Below are 13,091 nucleotides of genomic sequence, written 5' to 3'. Positions count from 1 at the left end.
CCAGGTTTTATTTTTGTGATTATCATATATATATATTTTTAATAAATTGTATAATACTTTCAATGACAGCGCTTCTTTGTTTTTTACTAATTACAATTTTCACTGATCATAAGAAATTGCTGTACCTCAAGACGGCCCAGTGCTTGAATCCACATCAAGCTAGATGGGCGCTCTTCTTTACTCGGTTTTCATTTGTCATTAAGTACCGAGCTGGGACTTTTAACACCAAGACTGATGCTTTATCCCGTTCCTTAACAGCTTCGGATGAGGAGAATTCTGTTGAGAAGGCTTTGATTCTCAGTCCAGTTTCTATGTCGGCGGCTCCCACCGCTCTGGGTCCTCCTCCTGGGAGAATGCAGTGGGCTCATATTTCCAAGTTTTCCGGTCATCCTGGAGTTCAAAAGATGTGGACTGGTGGGACACTATGAAGTAGGATATTCAAGATTATGTCAACTCATGTCCTCAGCACAAAATTCCTCGTTTGCCTCCTGCGGGGTTGTTGCATCCACTGTCCATTCCTCAGAGGCCTTGGACCCATATCTCTATGGACTTTGTCACTGAATTGCCCCTCTCCAAGGGTCACAATACTTTGTGGGTAATTATCGACCATTTCTCTAAGATGGCACATTTTGTACCTTTTGACCGGGTTACCATCAGCGCCCAAGTTGGCTTTGTTATTTATCCGAGAACATTTCCGCCTGCACGGTTTACCTCAGGAAATCGCCTCTGACCGGGGGGTACAATTCACTGCAAGATTCTGGAGAGCTCTTTGTACAGCCTTACAAATAAAACTCAAGTTTTCATCCGCTTACCATCCACAGACCAACGGGCAAACTGAATGCGTCAATCAAGATTTAGAGACTTTTCTCCGTGTTTATCTCTCTCCCTCGCAAGATGATTGGGTGGAACTGTTGCCATGGGCCGAGTTTGCCCATAATCATCTGTACCACTCTTCGACTGGTGAGTCCCCATTTTTCATTAATTATGGGTTCCATCCTCAAGTTCCTGAATTACCCATTTGTCCTCCGGAGGACGTTCCTGCTGCAGCCTCTACTCTTCGGCACTTCAGTCAAATTTGGAGTCGAGTTCATGCTAATCTCAAGAGAGTCTCCGGCCGCTATAAGTTCTTTGCGGATAGGAAGCGACGAGCAGCTCCCCAATACAAGGTTGGTGACAGGGTATGGCTCTCCACCCGCAACCTCCGGTTAAGAGTGCCCACTATGAAGTTCGCCCCAAAGTTTATTGGTCCTTACCCCATGTTACAAGTCCTGAATCCAGTTGTCTGCAAATTGGGATTGCCTTCCCACCTCCGGATACCAAACTCCTTTCATGTTTCTCTCCTTCGTCCCTTTATTTTAAACCGGTTCCATTAAAAGTCCCCGAGGCCAACCTCTGCAGAGTCTGAAGCTGGAACGGACTTTGAAATCAAAGCTATTCTTGACTCTCGTTATCTTCACAAGAATCTACAGTATTTAGTGGAGTGGAAAGGTTTTGGCCCCGAGGAGAGGAGCTGGGTCAAGGCTACTGAAGTTATGGCTCCCGACTGGTGCGGATTTTCCATTCCAGACATCCAACAAAACCTGGAAAGTGTCCAGGGGCCACTCCTGGAGGAGGGGGTACTGTCACACACCATAGGCGGCGTTCACCGCGCTTACCCCTGCGTGCCTGCTGGTCTGTGTTGCGGCCTCCGCCTTCGGTGGTCCACGGGCTCCGGCGTCTGGCTGGGGCGCCGCCATGACACCCGGCATCACGTGGGCGGGGAGCAGGTGACGTCATCAGACTGTTCCGCCAATCCAGCGAAGGTGCGAGATTCAAAGTCAGATGCCGGGCAGCGCTTCGGCGCCTGAGTATCGTCTTTTCCCCTGACGTGGATGCCAGTGCTCTTGTTCCCGACGTATCTCTCTGCAGTCTTACCCCAGTGTCTCCGGCACTTCCAGGTGCCAGTTGCTGCACAGTTCAGTGTATACTGCGGCTGGTGTGTTTCTCTGCAATCCAGTCACCAGTGCTTCTTGGAGTCAGCGTGTGCTGCGGGCTAATCACCGCTCTCAAGTTCTACAAATCATCAGTGTCTTTAATCACCGCTCTCAAGTCATACAAATCATCAGTGTCTTTAATCACCGCTCTCAAGTCATACAAATCATCAGTGTCTTTAACCACCGCTCTTAAGTTCTACAAATCATCAGTGCCTTTAACCACCGTTCTCAAGTTCTACAAATCATCAGTGTCTTTAACCACCATTCTCAAGTTCTACAAATCATCAGTGTCTTTAATCACCATTCACAAGTGTTTCAAATCGTCAGAGTCTTTAACCACCGTTCACCAGTTCTTCAAATCACCAGTATCTTTAAAAACATCACTTGCAAGTTCTTCAGTCATTATTATATTGTACCAACACTCACAAGTACTTCTTTCCAGGGAATCCTCAGCATTGCTTACAAGCTCTCCTATAGGCCTGGACATTTCCCCATACATTCCATCTCTGCTATGTGACATTGTGTTGCTCTCTTCCTGCAATAAAGTTCTTTTAATATTTTCACCAAGCTTTACTGTCAGAGTCCTGTATGTGGAAGACCTATATTAAGCCATCCCTGTTCCGACCCAACTGTGGTTCCTCTCCCCTACCATCGGGAGAACCCCCGAGTTCACAACACCTCCAACCTAGGTCAGTGACAAAGTGTTGGAGTTTCTTGAAACAACACTGGTCCCTGAGGAAAAGGATTATTTTAAATTAAATAAAAAGCAGGTCTTGACTTTTCCTCCTTCAAAGGATTTAAATGCGTTCTTTGAAGAATCCTGGGCTAACCCAGAGAAGAAATTACCCTTCCCAGAAGGATACGTGTAGCGTACCCTTTCCATGAGGAAGACAGGCACAAATGGGAGACTCCCCGAATAATAGACACCTCAGTGTCTCGGCTGTCTAAGAAAATAGTTTTGCCTGCCCCTGGTTCAGCCTCTTTAGAAGATCCAGCTGACCGTAAATTAGAAACAACCCTGAAATCCATATATACGGCTAACGGAACGGTGCTCAGGCCCACCATTGCTTGTGCGTGGGTGGGTAACGCTATGGAAAAATGGTCTGACAACTTGCTTGTTAACATAGACACAGTTGACAGGGATGAAATAGTCCTAACTCTCGGCCATATCAAAGATGCTGCAGGTTACTTAGTTAAAGCTATGAAGGATATTGGGTTGCTGAGTTCAAGATCCTCCGCTGTGGTGATTTCAGCCCGCAGGGCGCTGTGGATCCGCCAATGGAATGCTGATGCGGAATCAAAAAAGAACATTGAGGCGCTTCCTTACAATGGAGAAGCCCTCTTTGGAGACAAGCTGGATGCCATGATTTCAACAACTACATCAGGTAAGTCAGCTATTCTGCCTTCCGCAGCTGCTCCACCTAGGAAAGGATTTCATTCTCATACGATGCAATCCTTTCGGCCCGACAAGTCCAAAAAGGCAAAGGGTACCCCCTTCTTCGCAGAAAGAAGGCGATGAAGGGGTAAAAAATCTACAACACCATCAGGCTCGCAGGAGCAGAAGTCAACAGCTACTTCTGCTAAAACCTCAGCATGACACTGGGGCTCCCCTGCAGGAGTACGATTGGGTGGGGGCACGCCTACTGTCTTTCAGCCAGGTCTGGGTTCACTCAGATCTGGATCCTTGGGTATTGCAGATAGTAACCCAAGGCTACAAATTGGAATTTCAGGACCTTCCCCATGCCGATTTTTAAAATCAGCCTTACCTACTTCTGTTCAGGACAGCGCAAAAGTGCTGAACGCAATACAGAAATTATGTCAAGACAGTGTAATTTCCTTAGTTCCTGTGTCACAACAGGAAAAAGGGTTTTATTCAAGCCTGTTTGTAGTGCCAAAACCGGATGGCTCGGTCAGACCGATTTTAAACCTAAAGACTCTGAACCTTTATTTGAAAAGGTTCAAATTCAAGATGGAATCCCTGAGAGTGGTAATCTCCAGCTTGGAGGAAAAGGAATTTCTGGTATCGATGGACATCAAAGATGCTTATTTACATGTTCCCATCTACCCGCCGCATCAGGCATACCTGAGGTTTGCGGGGCATGACTACCAGTACCAGTTCCAAACATTGCCTTTCGGGCTCTCCACGGCTCCGAGAATATTCACCAAGGTGATGGCGGAGATGATGGTTCTTCTTCGCAAGAAAGGAGTCAAAGTCATCCCATACTTGGACGATCTTCTCATAAAAGCGAGATCCAGGGAGAAACTAGTGCAGAACATTGCACTTTCCCTGACGGTGCTTCAACAGCACGGTTGGATCATAAACCTTCCAAAATCACAATTGGAACCAACAAGGAGGTTATCATTTCTGGGAATGATATTGGATACGGAAGCACAGAAAGTATTCCTACCGGTGGAAAAGGCTCTGGAGATCCAGAGGATGGTCAAACAAGTTTTAAAACCAGCACGCGTATCGATTCATCAGTGCATCCGCCTGCTGGGGAAGATGGTAGCGGCCTACAAGGCTCTACAATTTGTCCGATTCCACGTCAGGGTGTTCCAATGGGACCTACTGGACAAGTGGTCCGGATCGCACATACACATGCACCAGAGGATAATCCTGTCAACAAAAGCCAGTATTTCACTCTTGTGATGGCTTCAAAGTACTCACCTCCTGGAGGGACGCAGGTTCGGGATTCAGACTTGGATCCTGGTGACCACAGATGCAAGCCTCCAAGGTTGGGGAGCAGTCACGCAAGGGGAAAGCTTCCAAGGACGATGGTCAAGTCAAGAAGTACTCCTTCACATAAACATTCTGGAATTGAGAGCTGTGTGCAACAGCCTTCATCAAGCGGCACACCTTCTTCAAGGTTGCCTCATACAGATCCAGTAAGACAATGTAACGGCAGTAGCTTACATAAACCGCCAGGGCGGAACAAAAAGCAGAGCGGCAATGGCAGAGGTGACAAAGATACTCCTTTGGGCAGAAAGACATGCAAAATCTCTGTCGGCAATTTTCATTCCGGGAGTGGACAACTAGGAAGCAGACTTCCTCAGCAGACACAATCTCCATCCAGGAGGATGGGGCCTCCACCCAGAAGTCTTTGCGGAGGTAGCAAGTCGTTGGGGCGTTCCTCAAGTGGATATGATGGCTTCACATCTCAACAAGAAGCTTCAGAAATATTGTTCCAGGTCGAGAGACCCACAAGCAATAGCAGGGGACGTACTGGTGACCCAGTGGGTGTTTCAGTCAGTGTATCTGTTCCCTCCACTTCCACTAATTCCAAAAGTTCTCAAGATTGTCAGAAGAACAAGGGTTCGAGCAATCCTCATTGCCCCAGATTGGCCAAGGAGGGCCTGGTATCCAGATCTTCAGGAGTTACTACTGGAAGATCCTCGTCCACTTCCTCTTCGCGAGGACCTGCTTCAGCAGGGGCCGTTAGTTTATCAAGACTTACCGTGGCTGCGTTTAACAGCATGGCTGTTAAATGCCAGATCCTAGCCTGTAAGGGTATTCCTACTGAAGTCATTCCCACACCTATTCTGGCTAGGAAAGGGGTAACATCCAAACGTTACCATCGTATTTGGAGGAAATATATATCTTGGTGTGAATCCAAGAAGTCTCCTGCGGTGGAGTTTCAATTGGGATGGCTCCTCCTATTTCTACAGGCGGGTGTGGATGCTAGATTGAGATTAGGATCTATCAAGGTCCAAATTTCGGCCTTGTCCATTTTCTTTCAGAAACAATTGCCTTCCCTTCCTGAGGTCCAGACGTTTGTGAAGGGGGTTCTGCGCATCCAACCTCCCTTTGTACCTCCTGCGGCACCATGGGATCTTAATGTAGTGTTGCAGTTCCTTAAATTGGACTGGTTTGAGCCTCTATATGAGGTGGAGTTGAAGTTTTTAACTTGGAAAGTGGTCATGTTGTTGGCCTTGGCTTCAGGCAGGCGTGTGTCTGAGTTAGGGGCTCTGTCTCACAAGAGTCCTTATTTGATATTTCCTGAAGATAGGGCTGAACTGAGAACACGTCAGCACTGTCTTCCTAAGGTTGTGTCTTCTTTCCATATCAACCAACCAGTGGTGGTGCCAGTGGCTTCTGACATATCAGCCGTTTACAAGTCCCTAGATGTCGTCAGGGCGTTGAGGACTTATGTTACAAGAACGGCTTGAATAAGGAAAACAGAATCTTTGTTTGTCCTCTATGACCCCAACAAGATTGGGTGTCCTGCTTCTAAACAGACTATTGCGCGCTGGATCAGAGGTACCATTCAGCATGCTCCTTCCACGGCAGGATTGCCGTTACCGACTTCGGTAAAAGCCCACTCTACTAGGAAAGTGGGTTTCGTCGTGGGCAGCTTCCCGGGGTGTCTCGGCGTTGCAAATCTGCCGAGCTGCTACTTGGTCAGGGGCAAACACGTTTCCTAAGTTCTACAACTTTGATACCTTGGCTGCTGACGACCTTAAGTTTGGTCAGTCAGTTCTGCAGGAACAGTAGCACTTTCCCGCCCGTACTGGGAGCTTTGGTGCATCCCCATGGTACTAAAATGGACCCCAGCATCCTCTAGGACGTAAGAGAAAATAGGATTTTAATTACCTGCCGGTAAATCCTTTTCTCGTAGTCTGTAGAGGATGCTGGGCACCCGCCCAGTGCTCCTTTTTCCTGCAGTTTTACATTTTATCTTTTTACACAGGTTCTCATGTGTTAAGAGGTTTTTACAGCGGTTGCTGTTACGTTAGACATGCACGTTAGCATGGTTTATGTTGAAGGCCATGTTTGTTGTATGGTGTGAGCTGGTGTGAATCTAACCACTAGTTTAATATGAATTCTTCTCTCAATGATGTCCGTCTCCTCGGGCACAGTTCCTATACTGAGGTCTGGAGGAGGGGCATAGAGGGAGGAGCCAGTTCACACTGTTAAAAAGTCTTAAAGTGCCAGAGGCTCCTGCGGAACCGTCTATACCCCATGGTACTAAAATGGACCCCAGCATCCTCTACGGACTATGAGAAAAGGATTTACCGGCAGGTAATTAAAATCCTATTATTTCCTTTTTTATTTGAAAGAGCTATAGGACTGTAAAGGCAAGTGTGTGTCTTAAGTTACAGAACTTTTTCCTCTCTTTTTCAGAACAGAGGATTCTCTTAAATGGTGTCCAGGATGTGTTTAGAGTATCCAATAGACTTGTAAAGACAGTCATTCTTTATCAAAAGCTGGACAGAGTACCTACGAGTTATCACAACTGGTGTGTATTTATTTAGCGGTCAGAACAGGATCACTTTGCACGTACTTATCACAGATTAAACTACAGTACATTTAGGATCAGGTAACACCTTCCTTAAGCTTCCCAGTTTACAGGTTGCAGAAGTGAAATCCCTTCCTTATGTGATTTAGTCACGGGTCACTTCATTGAAGCTCATTACCCTTTTGCAATATACATTTTGAATAAGGAAATAATATTTATAATTTATGACTTTTCTTTCTGGATGCAGTTGAGATCTTACTTTGACTTGGTGAGTAATAATTGCTTATACAGTATATGAAAAAAATTGTTCTAATATTATTAACTTGTAAGTTAGAAATACATTCATAAACGTCAACAGTATTTACCAAAAACTGGTCTGAAATATGACATTAAACATTTTCTATTATTGATACAGGTATGATAAACATACTACTATTTGGCGCTGGTATTACACTTCATTGAAATAAATATATTATGAAGTAATACTATGTTAACTAGAAACGTGTGTACTTTTTCTGTTATTAAGGTCTCATTCCGACATTCAGCTACCCACACCCTTGTATTTAGGTTCATGTGTCTTGTTTTATCTTTGTTACATTGACTGTTTCACCAAGGAAAATCCCCTAATAAGAAAATAAATGACAAATATGTATTGCTGAAAAAAACCCTAAATTATAGTGTTAGTTAAAATGTAGCAATTCATATGTTAGTGAAAACATACTATTTATAGATATGTACATGGCTTACTATTTGTCCTTTACAGAAATGTAAGATGAATGAGACCACATAATAATGTGTATTGTGTCCCTGATACCATCTTGCTGGTGGGAAATTGTCATCGTTGGGGTTCAATGACACAATGGGGAACGAAGAGTCTCCTGGTAATAATGAATTTACTATACAAGGTACTAATTCTGTGAGTATTTTTATGCTTTTGTACTACTGTATCCGTAAGCTAGTTTTTAAATCCTTTATACATGCTTTGGGGAGTTACATTATTTACATATTTTTGTTATGTGTTAATATGGTATATGAGCAGAGGTGTAGCTAGGCTCCATGGTGCCCGGAGCTAGGGTATGATTTGGCGCCCCCCTCCCCTGTACTGATTTGGGGGCTTAGCCAACACGTGGTGGCATATTATATTTGAAAAGAAACAATATTTAAAAAAACCTAAATTGGTGATAGGACCAGTTCTCGACCTTGTGGAGCTCAGGGTGACAGTTTCCTTTGGGTGCCTCATGTTTAAAATAGGGTCAGTGCGTGCCCAAGGCTTGCAACAACAATATAGGGGCATGGCAGTATGGTTAGCATTACTGCTTCACAGAACTGAGGTCATGGGTTTGATTCTCACCATGACCTTAACTGAGTAGAGTTTGTATGTTCTTCTCCAGGTACTTTAGTTGCCTCCTACACTCCAAAAATATACTGGTAGGTTAATTGGCTCCCAACAAAAATTAACCCTGTTGTGTGTGTAGTAAGGAATGTAGATTGTAAGCTCCACTGGGGCAGGGACTGATGTGAATGGTGAAATATTCTCTGTAAAGCACTGTAGAATATGACCCTCCCCCCCAACTCTCAATAAAAATAATGCACCAAAACTGCACCCCCCTACACCCGATTTGATAATCCCCTAGTACCTCAATGAAAATAATACCCTAGAACTGCCTTCCCAGACCTAATAATCCCACTATGCCTCAATGAAAATAATGTCTCAGAATTGCCTGAGGGGCAGAGAGAGCAGCACCGCAGTAGCCTGTGGGGCGGAGAGAGTGGCACCACAGCAGCCTGCTTCGTGGTACTTAGGGGGGGGGGACCAAACCAACCTCCTGAGGGTTAGTGGTTCGTAATCCCAGCTGACAGGACACTGAGCTCCTGAGGTACTGATCACACATCGTTAGTATGTGTGCCCACTCCAGCAGCTAGCCGCCACCCTCTAACAGATTCCGAAGATACAGTTGCGGTGAGTGTTACACCGGTGTCCCGGTTAGCGGGTCCCTGTGGCCGGAGGACCCATCGGCCACATGGTTAATAGCGGCCATGGCACATAAGGGTTTAACCTTTAAGTGCCCGGTACCATTTTGAAGACAAAAGGCGCTTGGCGCCACTGTTAAATGTTTTTACGGTGCCAGGCGCGGACTGTTTGAAAATATGTTTAATGATGTGTTTTAACATGTCATATGTAGTGCTCTGTGCACAGTTGGAGGCAGGGGCATTTTAAGAGAGGAGGAGGCCCGTGTGCAGCCTTCTGCTTCAGGCGCCCCCTCCTCTCTGAATGATGCACAGGATGTAATACTTACCTCTCCGGAGTCCCCCAGCGGTGCCATCCTTCTCCGCGGCAGCGGCAATAGAGTCTGAGAACAGACTCTATTGCGCATGCGCAAACCTCCAGGAACATGGCGCGGCGGCCATTTTCCCGAAGATTTTGCTAATGCGCATGCGCAAAACTCCGGAAAAATGGCCGCCGTGCCATCTTTCCGGAGTTTTCAGCAGGCGCAATAGAGTTTGTTCCCCCTAGTGTTCAAACTCTATTGCGCTGTCGAAAAGGGATGGCTTCGACGGGGGACTTCAGAGAGGTAAGTATTAAGCAAATGTGTGCAGTGTGTGCTAGGTGGGCCCCCCTAGACCTGGGGGCACGTGTGCCTCGCCACACTGCACCCATTATAGAAACGCCAATGGTTGGAGGATTGCATGTTTAAATGTATTTATATTTAAGATGTGGTCACATGTATTTTAAAGGGAAAAATGCACTTACTATATAGGACTGAATAAGACTCCCCTACCTTCTGTGACTAGGAAATGGGATGCTAATTGCCCTCTCCTAGCAGATCGGGTGAATGACAAAACCTTTTTGATGTTGGACAGTGCCCGGCAGGTAAATGCTGGGAGTGTGAATATGTAAAGTGGTATGGATTGGTATGGGTTTGGAACCTGTATTTAGTGTGTGTGACAGGAAGGAGGAAATTGCTTCATGCATTTATATCCTTTTAAAATGTAATTAATTTATATTTTGTAAGATATCCTGATTGGATGGAAAAGACTCAGAGGGGGAGCTACCTCCTGAGATGCATTGTGGTTTTACTGTATAAAAAGAGGAGGCCTGTGAGCCTTCAGGTGTATTATACCATTTTCATTCTGCTGTGAACATCTTGCTGTATTCTGTTTCCCCTAGCAATAGGGAAGAGTTCTCTTTAGAACTATTGTAAATAAACATCATTTGCCTGAAGAGGACCGCTTCATCTTGTGACCGGTGCTAAATGGAGCTAGGCGAAAACCTGTCTCCATTTTCCCGCTGTCCAGGGTGCACCCAGCGTTTCCAAGCTCCACCTACTGCCTGCTATCGTGCTGTACTTAGGCAAGCGACCAGTGGGGATTCGTCAACACCACACAGGGGTGGTAAGACAGTGTGTCGATGCATACAGACCAGAACCGTGGTACCAGACGCCACGGCTACAAGGAGTCTGCTGGTGGCAGCTTAATACCCACCCACTGCGCAGTGGGTGGAGTCAGTAACAGGCGGTTACTGATGGTAAGCAGGAATCCCCTATGTGGTCAGGTCCCGTGTGACCTAAAACTCCATTCTGTGACTGGCGGTGGGACACGAAGTGGTAAGGGCTCTCGTACGAGACCGTCCGGTCACAGTCCCCGTATCAGTTTTGGCAGAAGGTCGCGCGGCGGTCATGGGCCCTGAGCTGCGGTGCCCGATGTGGACGAACTGCGCGCCATTACTGGGGGCAGGGCTTCCCGGAGCGGGACCTGAGGCGGGAAGGCGCCATTTTTGTGCTGCTGCAGATCAAGCTGCACACAACGCTGCTCCTCCAGAGACCCATGCTGCTACAGGACTCTGTACTGGTACCAGCGGGTCTTAGACAGGGGGAGCACACTAGCGACAGCGCCGCTGCACTATCAGGTCATACATTTAGTTACTCTTCCACTGCTGTGTTTCTGGGTGCTGGTGTCCGCTCCTGAAGTGTCCCTCCTAGGGCTCTCTAGGGTCTGTGTGGAGGTGTTTGGTCAGTGGGCTGCGCTGTTTTACAGGGTGAAGGATGTCTGTAGACATGGTTATGTGTACTGCCTGTAATTCATCCCTGTCTTCAGCGGGGTCACTCATGTGTGAACAATGTTCCTTGTCTCCACAAGGACACAGTTCACAAGCACCTACCTGGCTAGACAGTTTTATTAGCATGATCCAGCATGTTAATTCTGAAGTAGCTGCAGCTAAAAGGGAGAGACAGGTGTTGAAGCAGTCTATTGATTCTGTGGCCAAGGCAGCAGATACAAAGGCTTCTCAGCCCCATCTAGTGGGTTCACAAAATCGCTCACTGCCACAGATGCTCCAGTCTGATTCTGATCAGCCTTGTGTAGATAATGATGATGATATGGATGAGGACAGCTTTCTGTTCCCAGGAGTAGAGACCCTCATCTTTGCTGTGAGAGAGGCCCTTCACATAGTGGATCAGGAGTCAGAGCCGGATGAGGAGTTGTATATATCCCTAAAAGAGCCAGCTGACCGTAAACATTGTTTGTGGGTGGATTTCCAGGGCAATAGTCAAGTGGTCTGATAACGTTATCGACGGTTTGGACTCTTTGCCCCGAGATGAGGTAATTACTCTGCTGCAACATGTACAGGATGCTGCAAATTTTATGAGCGAGGCTATTAAGGAATTGTGTAAGATTAATGGCTGCACTACTGCTATGGCTGTTTTGGCGCGCAGAGCTCTGTTGTTGCGTCAGTGGTCGGCAGACGATTCCAAAAAGGGTGTAGAAAATCTTCCCTTTACAGGTGATGCTTTGTTTGGTGACGAACTAAATAAATGGAACGCCCAAGCAACGTCGGGTAAATTTACTTATCTGCCGTCGGCTACGCCGCCTGCTAGAAGTCCTTACACAGGCCCTTCCTTGCAGTCCTTTCATGTGGCAAGGTTCAGAGGCAGGGGCCGAGGGGTCTCCACCACTTCCAGCGGATCTCGTGGTAAGTCCTGTAAACCTGCACCTGCTGTCTCCGTGGACCAGACCACTGGATCCCCTGCCGCAAAGCCTTCCACGTGACAGTTGGCCCCAGCGACAAGGCGACTTTCAGGTAGGTTCTCGCCTTCAACACTTCACCCAAGTGTGGGCGGAGTCCTGCCAGGATCCTTAGGTGAGGGACCTCATTTCCCAAGGATACCGGCTGGAATTTCAAGCACTCCCTCCTCACAGGTTTTTCAAGTCGGGCTTACCAGCTTTCCCCGCAGCAAAAGTTACCTTGCACAAGGCTATTCTAAAACTTTTGCAGACAGGGGTGGTAGATCCTGTACCTCCTTCGTTATGCAACAGGGGTTTTTACTCCAGTCTTTTTGTCGTTCCCAAACCGGGCGGTTCGGTGCGCTCCATCTTGAACCTGAAGTCTCTAAACCCGTATCTGCGGGTGTTCAAATTCAAAATGGAATCCCTGCGGGTGGTGGTGTCCCCTCTGGAGGAAGGGGAGTTCCTTGTGTCTTTGGACGTCAAGGATGCTTACCTACACATTCCCATGTGGCCACCACATCAGGCTCACTTCAGGTTCGCCATATTGGAAGACCATTTCCAGTTTCAGGCTTTACCCTTCGGTTTATCCACAGCTTCACCAAAGTTATGGCAGAGATGATGCTGCAACAGCGCATTATGGGAGTGAACATAGTCCCATACTTGGACGATCTCCTAATAAAGGCTGTGTCCAGGGAGCGTATGTTGCACAGCATCGATCTGACGACTCGCCTACTTACAGATCATGGGTGGATCATAAATTTTCAGAAATCTGACCTGAAACTGACCCAGCGACTTCAGTTCCTGGGATTGATACTGGATACAGAGTCTCAAAATGTGTTTTTCCCAATGGAAAAGGCCTTGACTATCCAGGCTATGG

At 46.8% G+C, this 13,091-nt stretch overlaps 1 protein-coding gene across 1 annotated transcript in view; it reads left to right on the top strand.

Moving 5' to 3' along the window:
• RYR3 (ryanodine receptor 3) overlaps positions 1-13,091 on the top strand; it is a 1,295,770-nt gene that overhangs the window by 86,291 nt on the left and 1,196,388 nt on the right. Inside the window, 2 exon segments of the mRNA XM_063948019.1 lie at positions 7,096-7,210; positions 7,974-8,115. Coding sequence (XP_063804089.1) covers positions 7,987-8,115 — 129 coding nt within the window. The 5' untranslated portion in view covers positions 7,096-7,210; positions 7,974-7,986.

This window comes from Pseudophryne corroboree, chromosome 12 (assembly GCF_028390025.1).
Source record: "Pseudophryne corroboree isolate aPseCor3 chromosome 12, aPseCor3.hap2, whole genome shotgun sequence".
In the NCBI taxonomy this organism is placed as follows: domain Eukaryota; kingdom Metazoa; phylum Chordata; class Amphibia; order Anura; family Myobatrachidae; genus Pseudophryne; species Pseudophryne corroboree.
The sequence above is the reverse complement of the archived record's forward strand: the minus strand, read 5'-3'. Positions and strand labels throughout refer to the sequence as shown.